This window comes from Dermacentor andersoni, chromosome 6, assembly GCF_023375885.2.
Source record: "Dermacentor andersoni chromosome 6, qqDerAnde1_hic_scaffold, whole genome shotgun sequence".
Classification (NCBI taxonomy): domain Eukaryota; kingdom Metazoa; phylum Arthropoda; class Arachnida; order Ixodida; family Ixodidae; genus Dermacentor; species Dermacentor andersoni.
In genome coordinates this window covers 44,928,668-44,950,431 of record NC_092819.1, presented here as the reverse complement: position 1 = coordinate 44,950,431, position 21,764 = coordinate 44,928,668, and the positions used below count along the sequence as shown (strand labels likewise).

The 21,764-nt window shown below is 43.7% G+C and overlaps 2 protein-coding genes across 2 annotated transcripts; both read left to right on the top strand.

Annotated features, from left to right (window-relative positions):
• Positions 1–7,008: 7,008 nt before the first annotated feature.
• LOC126522015 (reticulon-4-interacting protein 1, mitochondrial-like) lies at positions 7,009–17,355 on the top strand. The gene is made up of 9 exons (XM_050170789.2): positions 7,009–7,429; positions 7,529–7,680; positions 7,844–7,912; positions 8,012–8,136; positions 8,540–8,588; positions 11,051–11,187; positions 12,438–12,621; positions 14,507–14,599; positions 17,011–17,355. Exons 1-9 carry the CDS (start codon positions 7,207–7,209, stop codon positions 17,152–17,154), a joined length of 1,176 nt encoding a protein of 391 aa, XP_050026746.1. The 5' UTR covers positions 7,009–7,206; the 3' UTR covers positions 17,155–17,355.
• A 504-nt stretch (positions 17,356–17,859) lies between these two features.
• LOC129382302 (uncharacterized) lies at positions 17,860–18,753 on the top strand. The gene has a single exon (XM_055066095.1). It carries the CDS (start codon positions 17,860–17,862, stop codon positions 18,751–18,753), a length of 894 nt encoding a protein of 297 aa, XP_054922070.1.
• Positions 18,754–21,764: the final 3,011 nt, after the last annotated feature.

Sequence of the window (21,764 nt, the reverse complement as noted above, 5' to 3'; positions counted from 1 at the left end):
ATACAACGCCAGCAATGTACATTTGTATTCAGTGCTTTATCAGTGAGCATACACAGATGTTATCAGTGAGTGTACACTGATGGGTCCGTCAAAGAGGACTCAGAGGGCTGCGCCGCTGCGTTTGAATACCCTCTGTGGGAGCTACGTATGGTCGGGCCGGCTGGACCGTCTGGTTTCGTCAACGGTAGTCAAGGGCGGGGCAACAGCTGCTGCCATACCAAAGTTAAAGACGTTGCCTGCACAAGATGTCGTACTCCTTGCGGTCTCGAAGTCTGCTTCGGAACACCTTTGCCGTGGTTTTCCGTTCCCCAAATTACCACTCAAGTCACTGCCATTCGTGAAAAACCTCAACGATACGGGCTTCACAGTGACGTTTCAGTGAATCCCCTCTCACGTTGGGATTGCTGGAAATGGAGATCGAAGCATACGCTCTTTCATACGCAGCACTCACACCCCTCGAAAATCAAAGCACCAAAAAGGTAATCAAATCACGAAATCGGGCATCAGTGCTCGCTTTTTGTTGGAAAGCCCAGCCTATATAAAAAAAGGACATTTTATGAAAACGAAATGGACTAATTTAGTCAGGAACCACTCACACTGAGAAGCACATTAGGTCCTATATGTCTTGCCCTTGTAAGCAGCGGCAGGCTTTAAGCTTGTTGCTTGCTTGTTTTCGAGATATTGGCTTGCTTGGCAAGCTTTCGAAAATGTCGTGTATATGCATTAGAAAGAGAAAGCTTCATTTTCACATATAGCCTTCATTTTGAATGAAACATAGCGAACATATATGAATACCAAGAAAATCTTTCTCCCGTCTTCTTTTCTTCCGCCCTCTCACTCTCTCACTTTGGGCTTTTCAATCCCTCAGCCCCTTCCCCATGTAGAGTAGCATGTAAGCGACTTTACATTTGCGTACAGAATTCTATGCGTTCCAATAAAGAGCTCTCTATCTCTCTCTGGATTCCGCCAGATGCGCCCTGCGCAACCAAGCGGTTTCGTCGAGAGAAAGCCTCGCTACTGCATCGGATAAGGACAGGATCTGCATATAACCCTTGCCTGGTTATTAAAGGTGGGACATGCCGATTCTCCGCTCTGTATGCTTCATGCAATGAGACAGTACATCTATAACGCTTGCTGTGGTCGTGCCCAAGCTACAGTGGTGCCAAAGGGACGCTCTCTTAGAGAATCTACAGAAGCAAGGCCTACCACATGCGTGCCCGTGTGTTTCTGCAGAAGGATCCACAGCCCGCAAGGAATTGCTTCACGCCTTCTTCTTATATTTCTAAGAGACACTGATCTGTTCGACGTGTGGTAAATACTCCGGTGACACTGCAGGACATGCTCAGGCGGAGCAATTGCTGGCCTCGATCGTTAGACTAAACCCGCATGCCGCTACAACATAACACCGCCACCACATTATCAGTGATAAACATGCCCATACCTGAAATCAGACAGTCAAGACCGTTTGTACGGAGAAACCACCAATAGACATGAGCTTAATTCGGTGACATTCTAGGTTTTGAAAATGATGTGCGGGCACAATGGGAGCTTGATACAAAGGCTAGATATATATCCCTGCATATGCTCCCCGCAAGGGACGTAAAGGCTAGGCTGTTGTCAGTGTAAGCGAGCAGTCAGAAGGCGCTGACAATACAGGCATTGTCGAGCCATCCTTTGATACCTTAGTTCCATAAATCTACTGGCTGAAACGATCCCTTTCACAGTATTTTGTTCTCGAAGAACCTTGGACTGGCCTACCCTATCTAAAGAAGCTTTCGAAGAAGCTCTCTCTCTCTCTCTCTCTCTCTCTCTCTCTCTCTATATATATATATATATATATATATATATATATATATATATATCTTGCGTCTTACGCTGTCGTGATGCCGTCATTTCCTTAAATGAACATTAAAAAATAAAGCAATGTTTCGCCATAAGGGCGAAGCAATGAATGCGATAGCAACATGTTAGAATATTACACGAAGTGTAGCTGTAGTGTCAGTATAAATTAAAGTCAACGTAAACTGACCAAGTAAAAACGAGTTGTTGTGCTAGTGGTGCTCTGCTTGAATCCTGCCATCGGACAATTTCATTTTATGTTTATTAATCAAAGCCAACGTCTTTCTCAGTGGCTTTACCATCACTTTTCCGTATCGGGTATGTTTCAAACCTCTTTCATGGGCCGATCCCCAAGGTAGTGGACAGCCGCGCCAATGAAATTACATCATTTTAAGATTTGACCTCTGTTATTGTTTCACCCTTTTAAGATGTAAGTCTGAGCAGGTTTAAGATGAAAGACACGCGCTGTCGGTGTTTTGTTTGATGGCATTTGTTTGCGGGCTGCCATTCCCAAAATTCTGAGGAATAATCTTGTCACTAATGTAAGACCTGGTACAAGCAACTTTAGGAATAGAATGGTGCGGCAATATAACCCGCATAAACTGCATGTAATATAAAATAGTGTGGCATATAACATCATCATCATCATCAGCCTAGTTACGCCCACTGCAGGGCAAAGGCCTCTCCCATACTTCTCCAACTGCCCCGGTCATGTACTAATTGTGGCCATGTTGTCCCTGCAAACGTCTTAATGTCATCTGCCCACCTAACTTTCTGCCGCCCCCTGCTACGCTTCCCTTCTCTTGGAATCCAGTCCGTAGCTCTTAGTGACCATCGGTTATCTTCCCTCCTCATTACATGTCCGGCCCATGCCCATTTCTTTTTCTTGATTTCAACTAAGATGTCGTTTACCCGCGTTTGTTGCCTCACCCAATCTGCTCTTTTCTTATCCCTTAACGTTACACCCATCATTCTTCTTTCCATAGCTCGTTGCGTCGTTCTCAATTTCAGCAGAACCCTTTTCGTAAGCCTCCAGGTTTCTGCCCCATATGTGAGTACTGGTAACACACAGCTGTTGTACACTTTCCTTTTGAGGGATAGTGGCAACCTACTGTTCATGATTTGAGAATGCCTGCCAAACGCACCCCAACCCATTCTTATTCTTCTGGTTATTTCAGTCTCATGATCCGGATCCGTGGTCACTACCTGCCCTAAGTAGATGTATTCCCTTACCACTTCCAGTGTTTCGCTACCTATCGTAAACTGCTGTTCTCTTCCGAGACTGTTAAACAGTACTTTAGTTTTCTGCAGATTAATTTTCAGACCCACCCTTCTGCTTTGTCTCTCCAGGTCAGTGAGCATGCATTGCAATTGGTCTCCTGAGTTACTAAGCAAGGCAATATCATCAGCGAATCGCAAGTTGCTACGGTATTCTCCATCAACTTTTATCCCCAATTCTTCCCACTCCAGGCCTCTGAATACCTCCTGTAAACATGCTGTGAATAGCATTGGAGATATCGTATCTCCCTGTCTGACACCTTTCTTTATAGCGATTTTGTTGCTTTCTTTGTGGAGGACTACGGTGGCTGTGGAGCCGCTATAGATATCTTCCAGTATTTTTACATATGGCTCATCTACACCCTGATTCCGTAATGCCTCCATGACTGCTGAGGTTTCGACTGAATCAAACGCTTTCTCGTAATCAATGAAAGCTATATATAAGGGTTGGTTATATTCTGCACATTTCTCTATCACTTGATTGATAGTGTGAATATGGTCTATTGTTGAGTAGCCTTTACGGAATCCTGCCTGGTCCTTTGGTTGACAGAAGTCTAAGGTGTTCCTGATTCTGTTTGCGATTACCTTAGTAAATACTTTGTAGGCAACGGACAGTAAGCTGATCGGTCTATAATTTTTCAAGTCTTTGGCGTCCCCTTTCTTATGGATTAGGATTATGTTAGCGTTCTTCCAAGATTCCGGTACGCTCGAGGTTATGAGGCATTGCGTATACAGGGTGGCCAGTTTCTCTAGAACAATCTGACCACCATCCTTCAACAAATCTGCTGTTACCTGATCCTCCCCAGCTGCCTTCCCCCTTTGCATAGCTCCTAAGGCTTTCTTTACTTCTTCTGGCGTTACCTGTGGGATTTCGAATTCCTCTAGGCTATTCTCTTTTCCACTATCGTCGTGGGTGCCACTGGTACTGTATAAATCTCTATAGAACTCCTCAGCCACTTGAACTATCTCGTCCATATTAGTAACGATATTGCCGGCTTTGTCTCTTAACGCACACATCTGATTCTTGCCTATTCCTAGTTTCTTCTTCATTGTTTTTAGGCTTCCTCCTTTCCTGAGAGCCTGTTCAATTCTATCCATATTATAGTTCCTGATGTCCGCTGTCTTACGCTTGTTGATTAACTTAGAAAGTTCTGCCAGTTCTATTCTAGCTGTAGGATTAGAGGCTTTCATACATTGGCGTTTCTTGATCAGATCTTTCGTCTCCTGCGATAGCTTACTGGTTTCCTGCCTAACGGCGTTACCACCGACTTCTATTGCGCACTCCTTGATGATGCCCATGAGATTGTCGTTCATTGCTTCAACACTAAGGTCCTCTTCCTGAGTTAAAGCCGAATACCTGTTCTGTAGTTTGATCCGGAATTCCTCTAGTTTCCCTCTTACCGCTAACTCATTGATTGGCTTCTTGTGTACCAGTTTCTTTCGTTCCCTCCTCAAGTCTAGGCTAATTCGAGTTCTTACCATCCTGTGGTCACTGCAGCGTACCTTGCCGAGCACGTCTACATCTTGAATGATGCCAGGGTTCGCGCAGAGTATGAAGTCGATTTCATTTCTAGTCTCACCATTCGGGCTCCTCCACGTCCACTTTCGGCTAACCCGCTTGCGGAAAAAGGTATTCATTATACGCATATTATTCTGTTCTGCAAACTCTACTAATAATTCTCCTCTGCTATTCCTAGAGCCTATGCCATATTCCCCCACTGACTTGTCTCCAGCCTGCTTCTTGCCTACCCTGGCATTGAAGTCGCCCATCAGTATAGTGTATTTTGTTTTGACTTTACCCATCGCCGATTCTACGTCTTCATAAAAGCTTTCGACTTCCTGGTCATCATGACTAGATGTAGGAGCGTAGACCTGTACAACCTTCATTTTGCACCTCTTATTAAGTTTCACAACAAGACATGCCACCCTCTCGTTAATGCTATAGAATTCCTGTATGTTACCAGCTATTTCCTTATTAATCAGGAATCCGACTCCTAGTTCTCGTCTCTCCGCTAAGCCCCGGTAACACAGTACATGCCCGCTTTTTAGCACTGTATATGCTTCTTTTGTCCTCCTAACCTCACTGAGTCCTATTATATCCCATTTGCTACCCTCTAATTCCTCCAATAACACTGCTAGACTCGCCTCACTAGATAGCGTTCTAACGTTAAACGTTGCCAGGTTCAGATTCCAATGGCGGCCTGTCCGGAGCCAGGTATTCTTAGCACCCTCTGCAGCGTCACAGATCTGACCGCCGCCGTGGTCAGTTGCTTCGCGGCTGCTGGGGACTGAGGGCCGGGGTTCGATTGTTGTATTCATATAGGAGGTTGTGGCCAAGTACTGCACCAGGGTGGCCAATCCTGCTCTGGTGAGAGAGTGCGTTACCGGTTCTGGTCACCGGGATCAGGCCGCACTCCAGGCCTGTTTGTGCAATTTTCTCAACACACGGGTTTTTTTTTTTTTTTTTGTATTTTCCGGTGGAGAATAGCGCGGCACCGGGAACATACGTTTACCTAAATGTATACGGAACATCACGGTGACGACAAAAATTCCCTTTGAGTGTCCACAAAAATGCTACCGCAATAACATATCGTGATATATGTATACGACGTGCATGACAGGCATGCACGACATGACATACCTTTTTTTGCAATTCTGGGGTTCTAAGTGTCAAAACGACAATCTGATTATGAGGCGCGTCGCAGTCGGGGACCCCACGGGCGTTCTTGCATTTCGCCGCCATTGAAATGCGGCCTCAGTATGGTATGGCAAAATTTTATTGTATGCGGCCGCAGTGGCTAGGATTTAATCCCGCGAATGACATGACATGCATGACATGACAAGAATGTCAAGCCTCCATGACATGACAGACATTGACATGTCATACCATGACATAAACATCATCACCTAAGCGCGACAGAGGAGCCCGGCTGCTTACACGACTCATAGATGCCGTGTTTCCCTATTGGCATTACGGCGTGTCGCTACATTGCTTCAATGCTAATCGCTGTAACCTTGACACTCGTCGTGAGACTGGTCCTGCGAAATTATTCTCATTCTTCCTCCATACATAGCACGTAGCCACAGTGGGGGATTGTTCATGCATCGCTTGTGACCTCTTTTCCTGTGTTTACCACGCCGTGCATTCTGCTTCGTTTAACCATGACCTTCGGGAGCGGGCAGCACAAAGCCCGTACGCACGGCCCGATCTCGTATGGCAACGGTTTAACTTAAATGTTGTTAGTGTTCGTTTATGGACATGTCACCGCAGCATGGACAGCGACTGGGCAGAGTCAGAACTCATTCTCTATTTTAACGCACGCAGTATGCCGATCACGCTAACTGTTGTTTTGCTTAACAGATCAATGAAAGTCTCTGCACACGGCCGTAATAATTCGTAGTGTCACTTTCCGATCTAAAATAGTCTATTTTTGACCATTCGCATATTTGTATATGTATACTGCCTACTACAACGCCTAGTAAATTAATATCATTTGATACCTAAAATGATAGACTGAGGTAGTCGGTAAGCTACGGTTAAGCTGTACAGACAGCCCATGCAGATAACGCAAATTAAACTTTACACAAATCTAAGGTGACAACAAAACCTTCCTCCATGACGAAAACGAACACGTTTAAAACTGCGCGCCATTTTCTTTCCTCTGTGCTGCACGCGCCAGCAGTCCAAATGATGAGCTAGGAAAAAAGAAAGAAAGAAATTTTAAGGAATACAGCAAATCACGACCACGCATGCACGAGGAAAGTGACACGTCTTTCCTTTCACGAACCACGGAGCAAGACCCGAACACCAAATCATGGCCAAATCACGAGAATTCTCTACCAGCAGCCTAGAACTAATGGCAACAAGCAACACTGTGGGCAACAAAACCATGTGTTTTGCATAGAGTTTGTTTTCCGTGTTTTCCATCAGGCGGGCGGTGCATGGGAGTGCGCAGGTGGTGTGATAACTCAGTGACGTGAGGTCGATATACTTTGCTGATCTACTGTCAAGCGCTTGTTCTTCTATTTCAGCCTAAAAACAGCGGTGCCTCTATCTGTGTTAGAGTGAGGGCTGTACAGAGCGACGCAATGATCGTTTACCGGTTGCTCGAAACCAAGCGCATTATTACTTTCGGATCGCGGAAACTGCATACATTGCCTGCAAAAATGAAAGCATGGCAAGCCCGCAACTTTAATGGCATCGACAGCGTCCTTCTGGAAGAGACGCGAGTTCCACAGCTAGCGTCATCGAACGAAGTCCTCGTTAAAGTCCACGCAGCCAGCGTCAACCCACTTGATGTGGCGATGTTAGGTACGCACTGCGTCCGTTGCGCACGTAGCTTTGTTTGTTCCTAAGGATGCTTAAACGCGAAGGAGTGCTGACGAGAGGGTGAAATGCTGTTTTTCACAGATGGATATGGCAGAAATGTTATAGACGTGTTAAGGACGCTTCAGTACTTCCCTAACAGCAGGGAAAGGTTTCCTATGGTCCTGGGCAGAGATTTTTCCGGTGAAGTCGTCGGTGTTGGACACGGCGTGAAGGAGTTTCAATTTGGAGACGAGGCAAGAATAACGATTACATTTTTCTTTAAACATTTTTGTAATTTACGTGCGATATCGCTCGTGAACAGATAACTGCACCCTTCCTCTTCTCGCTACACTTCAAAGTTATGTATGCTTAATTTTTGACCTCGTCACTCAGTTTGCGACGTTGTTTTCTTTGTAGGTCTGGGGTGCTACCATGGCTGGCCGACAAGGATCTCACGCAGAGTACATTGCAGTACCTGCAAGCGTTGTAAGAGGCTCTTATTGATTTTATATGCAAATTCGTTTCAAGTAGCAGTTCAAGAAGCTACATTATGACGGAAACTTTCGCATCCCACCTACTCTGCAGATATCGAAAAAGCCAAGAACAAAGTCCCACTTGGAATCGGCAGCATTGCCGTATGCAGGTTTAACCGCTTGGGCTGGGATCCGCACTGTGGGCAACCTCAGCAGATACACAACCCGAAATAAAAGGTAAGGAAGGCGTCCAAACCATAGCTTTTCTTTGTAATGAAGTAGTTGTAGGATGCCACAGGGGTGTGCGAATAATAGCTTTTGAGACTGAATTGAATAGTGGCCAAAGCAAATCGAATCTAGTAGCTTCATACACAATAGTAGCTGTAATCTTTTTCAACAGACTTGGCAGACTAAAAGTGGTATTTAATGTAGTATCTCTCTTGTACTTTGCCACCTTTGACAAGGTTAGTTATAGCTACGTCTTTTCCACCTGAACAAAGTGCTTGTTGTTTTTATGCCGGCTATTTAGCGAGTGGTCAGTGCGATTAAAGCTACTTTCCGCAGAGAAAGGGCTAGCAGTCAACTTCGTCTGTTGTGCTTTATTGTATTTATCTTCTTTCTTTCTTTTCCCTCGTTGTAGGTGCTTAGTTTTAGGGGCCTCTGGTGGCGTTGGAACGTTTGCAGTACAGGTGTGTTTTATTCCTACATACTACTTGTTGTAAACATTGCTAAATGAAGTTCAACAACCCTTACAGACACCTTGGTCCGAATATCATACTTGTCCCTAGACTGGCTTTACATGACTGTTTTCATTTGAGAGTTAAACCAAACTTCTCTCCTTCTCTACAAAACATTGCATTATTTTTGCTCAATTCAACACTGTGCTGGCCACTGTTACAATATGACACGGGCACATGACTCAATACCAATCATTTCACAAATAAGGTGATCAGGTATATACGATTCTTCCTGCTAAACCACATTTCATTATACTTAGTGGTACAGGGAGGTGTATATTTTGTTACTTTCTTTCAGTTTTATTATATCCAACTGAAATAACGCTAAACCTATAGCTCTATTCAGCTGAAGTTTCACATGGAGGTGTAATTTCATGGCGTTGTTTTGTTTTGGCTGAGCAAGGCTATAGACTGGACCATAAGACAACTCCGGGAACACGAAGAAGCTTTTATTAATGTGGCACACTCGCCGACCCTAACAGGCAACAAAAAGCAACGACACAGGCAGTGATGGGGTCACTACCTTATTATCAACAAGGCGGATCAATGAGCAGCTCAAGGCATAGCGCCCTTTCTTTGGTGATGCGCCCGATATTGTCTAAGTTCTCACTTCAGCTTTGATTTGGTTCATGGCTATGTCAGATGCTTGGTGATGTGCAAAGCAAAAGTGGAACAGTGCACTTTGTCTAATGCTGTGTTTTGACACATTAAGAGCAGCCACCATTATAAATTCGTTTAGGCTAGGCACTGAGGTCACGTAAATGTTTTTTACTTTCATTTTTAATAAAGACGTTCCATCACCCACTCGCACAGTATTTGCCTGTTTCATCATTAATGAATCAGTAGACATTGCCTGTCAATGGATGATAGCAGACATAAGTGTAGACTTTCTCAGCAACAAAGCAGTGGGGCCCTCTGTCAGGATTATGCTGAAGCACAGCGAGTGCTATGTCTCACTGTAACAGCCACAGAGGACAAAACTGTTCCTTTTAGAGAGGCATTTAGTGTTTCAGCCTCTTGCCGCCACTCACGTGTGGTTTAGTTTTTTTTTATTTATTTATTTCATACTGCAGACCTAAAACAGGTCCAAGCAGGGTGGTTAAGTACAACAATATTACAATGGATTATTCAATAAAATACGGTGGTAAGACACAACAGTAATACAATGAGTCAATCAATTGAAACGGGCAACAACGAGTTATTCCAGTCTGTTATAGTTCGGGGAAAAAAAGAATACTTTAATGCATCCGTCCGTGCAAAATAAGGTGTTAGTGAATTCGGATGACGGTGTCGAGTAAGCCTAGACGTTGTACTGAACAGAAACGATGCAGGATTAATTGATAAGTCTCCATTAATAAGCATGGTAAGAAATCGAATTCTTAAGTGTTGCCTTCGCTGCTCAAGGACTTCGATGCCATTATCACGCATTATTTGTGAGGGGGAATCATAGCGAGAGAATTTAGAATATATGAATTGTACGGCTTTTTTCTGCACCCTTTCGAGACATTTAATATTTTGTTTAGTAAACGGGTCCCAAGCAACACATGCATATTCAAGTTTAGGTCTAATTAATGAATAATAAGCAAGCAGTTTTACGTTAGGTGGGGAATTTCTAAGTTTATGTCGCAAAAAATACAATTTACGCAAGGCTGAAGAACAGATATTATCAATGTGTAAATTCCATGATAAGTTGTTAGTAATTGTGACGCCCAAATACTTATATTTTGTTACTTCCTGCAAAGGCAACGAACCTAACGTGTAACTAAAGGTTAGTGGAGCTTTCTGACGAGTGAAGCGAAGAAAGACCGTCTTTTCAGCGTTAAGCCGCATTCCCCATGTTTTGCACCAATCAGTAATGCCAGCTAGAGAAGCATTTAAATCAGTTTGATCATTGGTTGAAGTGATTTCCCTAAAAAGCACACAGTCGTCAGCAAACAACCTAATTTGCACGTTGGGATGGATTGAAGTAGTAATATCATTTATATAGAGTAAAAAGAGCAGTGGCCCTAGCACACTACCTTGAGGAACTCCCGAGGTGACCGGATTTCAATATTATTGGTATGAAACAGACAGAAAAAAAGTGCATTACACAGGGCAACCATTGTTTTCAGTGTAACAAACACTTTTAAATCTCTCATATTTGCAAACAGCATATAGTTACAACTTACCCCAGATGAAACATAAGAGTACTGCTTCAAAAAAAAAAAAAAAACGGCATTATACAAAATGTATTGAAAAACGGCACCTCTGTTTGAAATTTGAGCACGAAAAAGCCAGTAGGTTAGCTGAAAGGACCCCTTGGCTATGTTATTTATACAACATTTGATTTCGTAATAATGTCCTACATGCAGTTACTTCCCTTCTTTTGGTAGTGGCCCTTTGGCTAAATTATAAAAGTGATTGCGCTTACGCAGCTCTTAAAAGCTTGGAACGGATTCGTCACAGCCACATGCAGCAGTGGAGCGGTAGAGCTGGTTTCAAAACTTGGGGCAGACACAGTTGTGGATTACACTGCACCCGATTTTGAGGCGCAGCTGCTCCATGGCCCAAGGTATGTATCGTCAATTTTAAAAGCTCGCTCGCTGCATGATTTATTCTCATTTACATTATTGTCGGCACGACTTTTTATACTTTTGCTTCAGAACTGCTTGCTTATAATGTCATTACAGCATGCCACGCCGTTTGGAGAGGGCTAAACAACGGTTGATAGTATATATAAAGTAGCTTGGTTGAGGCCAGTCACGGCATGCGTTTGTAGCAGAACTGCATCTCACAAGAAGCGCCGGATACACAGCTGCTGACCACAACTGCAGCCCTGCCAAAAGGGCAGAGAAAAGCACCTTTATTGTATTTTCCCATTAACTTCATTATCTAGAATAAACACATATAAAGAAAACATTTTTCTGTGCCACATCCGTCAATGTCTTTCTGTCACAGAATAAGTGTTTCTCTTGCATGTCTTGCCAGCTGGTCTGCACGGAAAATGTCATTTCCAAAAATGACAATCCTAGCATTCATTTCTGTTCACTCAACACAAGGCTAGAAAGACTAGAGACAAGAGTACTTATAAGTTCTGCAGTGATGCTAGCAGGAGACAGCAATCAGGCAGTTTTACTCATCTATGTTTAGTCATCTGTGTTTAGATTTTTTAAGTCACTAAACAAACATTGAAATGTGAACATAACTTGAATAGTTTGCGTTAGCTGAAAACTGTTACACTGGCTTTTCTGCCATGCACCTCTGCCAAGGATGTGGTGGTGAGCACATCAATAATGATAATGTGTGAAAGTCACACATTTGTGGATTTAAGATTATTGACTGGAACTGAAAGTGGACATTGCATGCAAATCATTCTAGTTAGGAAACTCCATCTACATAAACATCTAACGCATCTAACGTAAGCATTACATAAACATCTACTACATCTACTGCACATCTCCACAAACACCTACCGCCAGCCACCAGGGTTGCTATGCTGGGCCTATATAAAGCTGCTGCAGCTTCACAAAGCCATTATTGATTGAAGTAAATTCAGAATGACTCCATAATATTGGGCTGAATTAATAAACCTAGTTGCTTGGTGCTTATGTAATTGGTCTAACAGGGATGCATATAAAGCAGCACCAGTGCAAGAGGTGCTCACTAATCGTAATTTTAACAATATGTTGACCAACGTAGTGAACGTAAAGCTGCAATGGAGGAATGCCAGCCTAAACAGCTCTAAAATGGGTCTAGAGCACTCTGCCTTTGCATTCGTGATGCTTTTCGCAATTTGCACATACTTCTTTTTTTTTTTTACAGGTTTGACTTTATTCTAGATTGCGTTGGTGCTCATCAAGGCTTGTCACCAACCAAGTTGCTTCACAAAGGGCGCCTTTCGACCTATGTTACCGTCGTGTCACCTGTGTTAAGAAACACAGATGACATGGGGCTTTTCTCCGGAATGGCGCTGTCTGCTTGCCAGGCCTTACAGGTTACTGTTAAGGTGAGGACATTGATTTTGTTTTCAGAGTGGCAAAGATTTGCACATTCTTATTTTCTACTTACTAGCATGATAGGGTTTGAAAAACAAAACAGATAATGGCTAAGCTAAATAGTACTTTAAGTATTATTGTCCTGAGCGCAGTCTCGTTCACAACAGGAATAGGTGATAAGACGGAAAATCCAGCAATAAAAGCCCTCTAAATCGCCTCTGACACTTTCAACACATTTTAAATAAACACATGCATTGTGTACAGAATGCTACATCAATCATCTCGCTGAACCTGCTGAACATGGCAGCACTACGTACCACGAGGAAGCCACAAAGTAAAGAAAGGAATCCCGTGCTTCTCTCAGGACATTTATGGTCTCCTCTACAGATTGCATTAGGCCAGCAGGGCCATGTGCATGCCAGCACCAGGATAAAAACTGTTCATTGGTCAGTCGGCGAGGAACGAGAGCGTCAACATGATGAGAGAGCCGGCTGTGTGTTTTATGAAAATAGGGGGCTCGCCCATTGTGTGCCACTGATCCTTCCCTGAAGCTTCCATTCAGCACGGCGTCGTGCTCAGAGAGATCAGAGGCAGACAATGGAGGAGCCTTTCTTCTTGTGTGTTGACGTGACCCGTAGCCTTTGCCGCACTGTATGGTGTTGGTGACAGTATGTTGTTAGGAGAGTGCCTGTGGGGAGGGTAAAAAAAGAAGGCGCACCACATAGTCGTTCATCAAATGCCTGTAACATTACTATTGCAGCATCACTTGGAAATATTCTTGTGGCTGTATGTTTATTGTAGACTGCAAACAGCTGGCGATAAATGACATTTTTTTGTTGAGTTATTTATCAGTCATTTAAGAGATAGAATTAAAACACTCTAAATTATGAACCAAATGCAAGTAGATGGTATTCTTGTTCAGATTAACAGTAAGAAATGGAGGTGCACAGGTCGAAAAGAAAAAAAAATTGTCACCCACATGACAGCACAGCGCAAAGCTATAAAAATCTGCACAGGTCATGTAATACCTAGACCAGGTGACCCATGACCCAAATAAATTTGAAGGGGAGGGGAATAGAGTTTAGGGCGGCAGAGATAGAGAAAGTTGTAGTAATGGTGTGGGTTCAGTTGAAGTTGACGCAGGAGCTTTTGAAAGGAAGCTAAATAACATAAACATTTAAAAGAAAGCAGGCAACCAATACACATGGTGAGCTGCTTTTTTTTTTTGTTACTGTAGCTCTGTACACATATGTAACAGCCTACCTACAAGCTCCATCTTAGTGTACCTGCCAGAGAAAAATGATTTCTCTGTTTCCATGTATGTTTATATAGGAGCTCTCGAGCTAAAGCTTTTTCTTAAGGACTTCGTCACTAGTGACACCAGTATAACGGTGCATTTTATTAAAAAAAATTGGGGTAACGAATTTGCTTCGTTGCAAGCGGTGCTCTAACAGGCCAGATTTAAATACCAGTCTGAATCACACTTGCCGAGAGCGGTCGAGTGGCCAGCTGCGGACTGCACCAGCGCCTGCAGCTGCTACCTTGTGGTAGCTAGGTTCCAAATTTGTCCTATAGTACATGGTCTCAGCATGCGGCATGACCATGCATGGTCTCACCGCAGCATGGGCCTGTGCTTTTTATTTGCATAAGATGGCCGCGAAATCAGGTGATTGACCTTTATAGACAAGTGTGATTTAGGCTGTGTATTTACACATTATTTATTTAGCAAGCCCATCTTCTAGTTGTGGCAGCAGTCACACGTGGCATCTTTCCTTACACATTCTGCTATGCATTCGAGATTAGAGTATTTCCATTTTATACTGGTACTTCCTCGTGTCGTTTACGTTCTTGGCCAGTTGAATCTGATTAGGGAACGTGTTTCTGTATAATGTGCAGGAGCTTGTTGATGGCCGCAGTGCTCGCTGGGCTTTCTTCTGCACCAATGCCGATGCATTGAAGGAGATTGCCGAGCTTGTTGACCTCGGCAAGGTAAGTCCCACTGAATACAGTTGGTCATTTATCTAATTTTTTTGTGGAACAGGGCTCCTACAGACAAAGCAGCTGCAAAGTGCAACAATATATTGCCATGTACATTAACAGCATATTTTGTTGTAGCCGTATTGTTATAATATTTTTGGCACAGCAGCCGTGCCTTTTTTATGAATGTGCGAATTCAGTGGTTATAGTTTGTGGATATTTGAGTGAAATATAATTGGTGTAAAGCTATTGGCAGCCTTCAGAAATCAACTGGGCTTTTCACTCCAACTCGTGACTCTCCTAGAAGATGAATAATATTTGTAGCTGTAAAATACAGCAAAACACTTCTTGCAGCTGTTCTCATAAAAATTACAAGATATGTTAATAAACGGTTCTCAGTTAAAGCCGCTCCACATACATCCCAGAAGGGGCCCTGAAACACTTTTCTTTTACTAATCATAGAATGGCCTCACTATTAAAGGACGTCATCTCACAAATTTCATGCCGCAAACATTTTTAGAATCCTCCAACTATAAATAAATTATCCCACCGCTACCCAGCTTTCTCTCTCTTTTCGTCTCTGCTTGTCCACTGGAAGCTACACAACCGAAAGCCAAGAGGGCAAAGCCCTGCTTGAAAGGGCCCGAACCACCCCTTGGGCTTGGTGAAATAACATAGTCCAGGGGTAGCATACACTGCTGTGAGCATCTCGGCCAAGTTTTGCTGCCATATGGAGTGCGTGGAGCTCGTAAGCGAATCGCGAAGGCATCTTCTCACAAATGCTCTCTTTTCAACAGAAAGCCCTGTCCTTACTCTCTTCTAGATGCACTATTTCGTCATTCCCTTAGACGGCAGCTTTTGGACGGTAGCTATTGGCCAATAGCTGACATCAAGCTATGGTTGGCTACATGGCGTAGATACCGCGGCCGCCACAGGGTGCCGTCACAAGGCCACTGGCTAAGCGCACTGTGGCTCGCCGAGGACAATCGCGTTTGAATTATGTCTAGCACGTCGTAGGCACCAAAGGCGGAAGTCGTGGAGTCTACATTAACATCCAAAATGAAATTTGAACTGTGTGCCACGGTGACATTTAGAAGACGGAGCGTTGTGGGCATTCCCCATGGCGCCGTACCCTTTGCAGTGCAAAGCATTGAAGAAGGAACGGGAGCACAGCAGAGGTCATGTTCGATTGCCAATAACTCCGCTTCTGCTGAACACATTGAAGTACTTTTTGCAGCAAAGTATTTCTGAAATAGCCTATTCTCATTTAAATTTTTCCATTTTTATTTTTTATTTTACTGTGCCATTGTTTCTAAAATGGGCAGTTTGCTGGACCGATGCCGATTTGCCAAGAAGGTGGGTCTTGACATTGATCTTAGACTGTATTACTTAAGAAATTCAAGGGCTTTCTAGGGAAAAAAGAGCTCCTGAACTTTCAAGGGCCTTGAAAACATATTTTTCAATTTCAAGGGTTTCAAGTACCTGTGCACACCCCATCGGGTTAGCTCAGATGGCAGCATGATTGCCCGGGAAAAGTGTTTGTCCCGAGTTCGATCGCTGGACCTGGACAAACTTTTCTTTAGGTGAAAAGCTTCCTGTACGAGAAACACGTATGGTTTTTTTTTGTAACTTCAAGCCAGGTGAATGGCAAGTTTCCCTTTCATGAACCTTTCGTCACGTTGCGTGCTTCTGCAGGACTGATTTGCCATGGCTAACTTGAAGTCGACACAGTACGACCTCATAAAGCCTTTCGCGGTGTCTGCAACTTTTACATGCTCGAAATATTGGTATAATCAAGTGCAGCTTGCTCTCATTGAGCTTATCCCATTCTGTCGGCCATATTAATTATTTAGCTATTATTTCTTGCTGCTGCAGCAGAACATGAAAGCAAGGAAGTGGACTGAAGGTGGAAAATGATAAGAGCATGCTGTAAACAATTGAATCAGCTTGAGACTCAATTTTCTTCAGATTTTTTTTTGGTTAGGAGGTTTATTCTATGTGCCAATATGTAAGTGATTGTAAATATATACTAGATGCCTGTGTTGACTTTGTTGCAAGAACTAGTAAATATCGCTGGCCAGTGCTTTCTTAAAAGCATTTGTGGACAGCTTCCTTACTTGATTGGGTCGAACTGCTGTTGCATTACCAGTAGCGCCACCAGTACTAACACCAGCTAAACTCTCAATTGAAGAAAACCTCCAGAGTAGGTTTAAGAGGACTTGTGCTGACGTTTGCGCTTAGTTTTTGTTGAACTAAGCTATCACACTGGACAAGATGTCAGGCTTGGCGACTTCCTGTCATGCCATTCATCCCACTGTGGGGACCTTGCCTAGACAGACTTGGTGCTTGTTTCACAATTGTTTGTAGAAGTTCGATGATGGTAAGAAACCGAGAGTGAATAGAATACAATTATTCTTTTTCAGGTGACACCTGTCGTGAGCAGCACCTATCCTTTTCTTGAAGTTCCAGCAGCCTACCACAAGATAAAGGAAGGCCACGCCAGGGGAAAGATAGTGATCTCGGTTGTTGAGCAAGAACCTCCTGTCCACAAGCCCCAGAAACCGTGACTCGAAATCGCGTAATTTTGAGCCTCTACTTACAGAAGTACATGCAGGGAATGTTCACGAGTTGCTCGTCGTGTATAAATGCAGATTAAGCAGTCATGACAAATATGTTAGACGAATATTTCCGTCATGGAATGTTTTTATTCCCCTGCTGGGGCTTTAGGATGTATTATACGACACAAATAAAATTCGCACCTCTTTGCAGTAGCGAAAAACATCTTTGCATTAGCAGGCGTTCAAGGCACAGGTCGTCCAACAAACATGGCAAACAATGGCAACTGAAACAAACACACATTTATGCCCTTTACCAACAACAAAAAACACTGCCTTCTCTATTTGAGAATCCGTCCAGGTGACCAGCAAACATGGCAGGACAAGCATTTCAGGTCTATCCAATCACACATCAAACACAACAGGCCACCATTAGGTATGGTGGTCAGAACACTGATAACATTGATGGTTGACAGATTAATCGGGATTAACATCCTAAAAGAACACTACAGCGATGAGAGACGTAAATGAAGGGATTACGGTCACTGACCAAGTCTGATGAATAATCTGACGTTTCGGAACCGCGTACGGGTTTCTTGTTCACCGAGTTGGACAAGAAATCGTCACTTATATAGCCAGCACGTGACGTAATGAACGTGCGTAAACGACAAAGGCAACGCTACGGTCCTGCTAGATAAGAGCGACTACCACAAGAAGATGTCGGCCCTTCTCGACGACCATCATACGTACGCTCCTCTGGCTTATGACCCTACAAGCAGACTACAAACCAAACTCCAAAAATTGCTGGCCAGGCTGTTCAAGTTGGTCCCTCCACACCACGTGGGTCTCTATCACCATTTGCTCTGCACGAACGGATCAGCCCCTGCAATCTACGGCCTGCCAAAAGTCCACAAGCCTGACGTCCCACTTCCTCCTATCGTCGACTTCACCAGATCACCGCTCTACCAACTATCGGGCTACCTTCACCAGGTGTTGAGCCCTCTTGCCGGTAAGACCTCGACGCACGTCGAAAACTCATCCGCATTTGTAGCAAAGATAACGGACATCACGTTGAGTGAAGATGACGCCTTGGTCTCGTTCGACATTACATCGCTTTTCACTAGTATCCCAGTGGATTTGGCAGTAGCCACATGCAAAGAAGCCCTAGAAGCAGACAGTGGTCTTCCTGGTCGCACCCCCTTCGACGTCCACGAACTCAGCGAGCTGCTGCGGTTTTGTCTAAGCAACACATATTTTTCTTATGGTGGCAGCCTTTATCAGCAAACGCATGGCACGGCAATGGGAGCGTCAATATCGGTCACCACGGCCAATCTAGTAATGGAAGCCTTGGAAGGGAAAGTGCTGGCCACATTCAACCCGGCACCTAAAGTTTTTTACCGCTACGTGGATGACTGTTTCTGTATTTTGAAGAAACAAGACATCCAACGCTTCCTGGACTGCCTGAACGCCCAAAATGCGCACATACAATTCACTGTGGAACACGAGAGGGACAACTCGTTGCCTTTCTTGGATCTACTGGTTCGTCGGGATGGGGACGCTCTCGCCTTCTCGGTATACAGAAACCCTACACACACAGGTCGTTATCTTTAATTCTTGTCACCCTGTCGGCCATAAGACATCTGTAGTGTCATCCCTGATAACACGTGCCATACGCGTCTGCTCAGGCGACGATGCACTAAAAAAGGAATTACGGACGATCCACCGTTAACTAACCTGCTATGGCTACCCTAGTCGTTTCATACGCAGGACCGAGAAGCGGATATTAGAGCCAAGCTCGGAGAACAACACGACAGTCCGTGCACGTGCAGCCATCCCTTACGTCCAAGGAATCAGCGAGGCACTGTCGCGCGTGTTTTCGAAATACGATTTGCGCATTGCCCACATCCCGACCAGCAAGCTCCGGAACCAGCTCATGAATGTGAAAGACAGGTTACCTGTTGAATCATTCCCAGGAGTTGTGTATAAGATACCATGCGCTGATTGCCACAGAGTATATATTGGTGAAACAGGGAAGTTCTCCAGACGCCTCAAGGAACATAAACGTGATGTAAGAAATAATAGCCACACGACGAACGCCATTGCCGAGCATGCGCATGAACATAATCACAAGATTGACTGGGACAATGCCACTGTTGTTGCCAAAGAAAAGAACGTGTCATCCCGACGGCTGCTAGAATCTCTAATCATTCAATCGACGCCAGCTACAATGAACCGGACACCAGGGACTATGCCTGCTGTTTACGCACGTTCATTACGTCACATGCTGGCTATATAAGCGACGCCGATTTCTTGTCCAACTCAGTGAACAAGGAACCCGTACGCGGTTCCGAAACGTCGGATTATTCATCAGACTTGGTCATTGACCGTAATCCCTTCATTTCCATGCCTGACCAGACGAACTTTCGTCGGACTCTTAATTATGAGAGACATTGTAGTGGAGGGGGTCCGGAATAATTTCGACCACCTGGGTATGTTTATTGTGCACATAAATCTAAGTGCTTGAGCATCTTTGTATTTCACCTCAGTCGAGAATTCAACCCGCAACTTCATGCTGAGCAGCAGAATGCCATAGCCACTGAGTCATCACAGCAGGCAAGATTTGTGCCACTTTATGGAAGACCAGTTACTGAATGTAATCGCAAGTGATGTCAAAACAGAGATGCAACTGTGAGCATTATCAAGCACCTACATTCAAGATTTTGCTACAGCGGCTCTCACTTTAAAGGCAAACTGCAATGAAATTTCACTATGAATAAATCGATTTAAATTAGTACATACTGTTGAAGCAATCTTGTCAAAGGTGCAGTGCTGGTAATTGTCTTTCTTATTAGCAGTCTTTAAATAGCACCCAAGTAGACCATGCCTGCACCTGGTGGTTAGCAGATGCAACATAAATCCGAGCATGTCGCTTTCAAGATTTCTCAGCATGCCACAGGCACCTCCTAGCATAAATAAGTTTAAAAGCACAAATATGGGAGCTACAGGACACCATTCACTAATCACCTTGACTGACACATTTGAATGCAGAACAGCTGTTGCCTGAAAAATTGTCCCAATTTGAATTGTCCATGAAATACAGAGGTACATGTCACACCTATGAGCTCCATAATCATGACAGACATTGAATCTGAAAATCCACATCAAATTCACTTGGGAGAAAGCAAAAGGCCACAATGCATGTGGTAACCCAAATGTCAGAGGAGCACAGCTGTTCCAAGATATCTCACGCAAGCACTTGAAAATTCGGCATGATGCTGTACATTAGAGAGAGCTGCATATAAGGAGATACTTGTTTTTTAAGAGTTTATTTTACCGCAGGAACTAAACAAATGCAGAGTGAAGTAAAATTTCCATGACAGCTACTATGAACTGTCACAAGCCGAATCGTTTGAAGGCAGCAGTTCGTCATGGTTATGTTTGGTTTCCATTCTTAAGCGCGTGGAAAATGCAATGCTCTTACTAGGCAATTGTGGTGCTCTATTCATACGAAATATGTTAATATCAAATTCTAGTGAATTTTTTCATTTGAATTTCTTTATTTTGACATTATTTTTGTCTAATAAATTGAAACAAAATGCAAGACTCAAGCATCTGGTTTCGCGCATTCTGGCAGCTGAAATTAGTCGTGCCACAGTATTGTAGATAATCAGATTTTTCCAGATCCAAAAGTAGATGCGGCTTGTACGGAGAGCTCGCTTCAATCCCAATTGCAATGAGCCTGCTGAACTAAAAGCGCTAGAGTTCTTTAATGGATTTTGTTAGACTAATTACCCCGTATCATCCGTCATCCCGTGTCGCCACAAGTGATGGCATGTCTCTAAAGGAACTGTCCTTTTAGTTCAATACAGCTATTATATTACTTAGCCTTTGTGGAAATACCCGGTATAAAGAAATTTAAAATGCATGCACTATAAAGCATGTCACACATAAAAAACCCGGATATTTCCATGCCAGATGACGTGCCATGTGACTATATGTTGCAAACTGCTTTTGTCCACAACTCACATGGACGGAAGATGCCAAACTATTTTCCACATTCTGATTCTGGTCATCAAACACTGTGGATGTATTGTATACACTCACCTAAGGGCCATACTCCCCCCCTCAATTTTGAAAAGGCATGGCTCTTGCATCAGGTTAGGCCATTCAAGCACCATTTTCCGTCTATTCGTGATCCCTTATCACCTTAACACAAAATGCTGTCGTTTTCATAATGCATTTGTTTGTTCACCAATGCATACAACACATCTGGCGCCTATCTAGTTTTTCACCACTGCTGCTGTCACCGTTGCGCAGGCTCAATTTTGCAGTACACCTTTGGTTATAGTACACTCGTCCTCCATACGATCCATCTGCTGCTTTAAAGCTTTTCACTGCAACATCCAGACACCCCATGTGCTCCAAATTTAAGAGCAGGCATGCTTTGTCTTGTTCTCCAAATTTTTGTCAACCTTTGTTATTCTTTAAATTTTGGGCTGCCTGGTTGGGGTTGCAGCTCCTATACAAATATGGCCAAATCTGGATCGAAGCACTTTTCTTTTTGCTTTCCAAGAGCTTCCGCTGAAGCTTAATTGAATTTGACATTAATTTATTTGGCATAG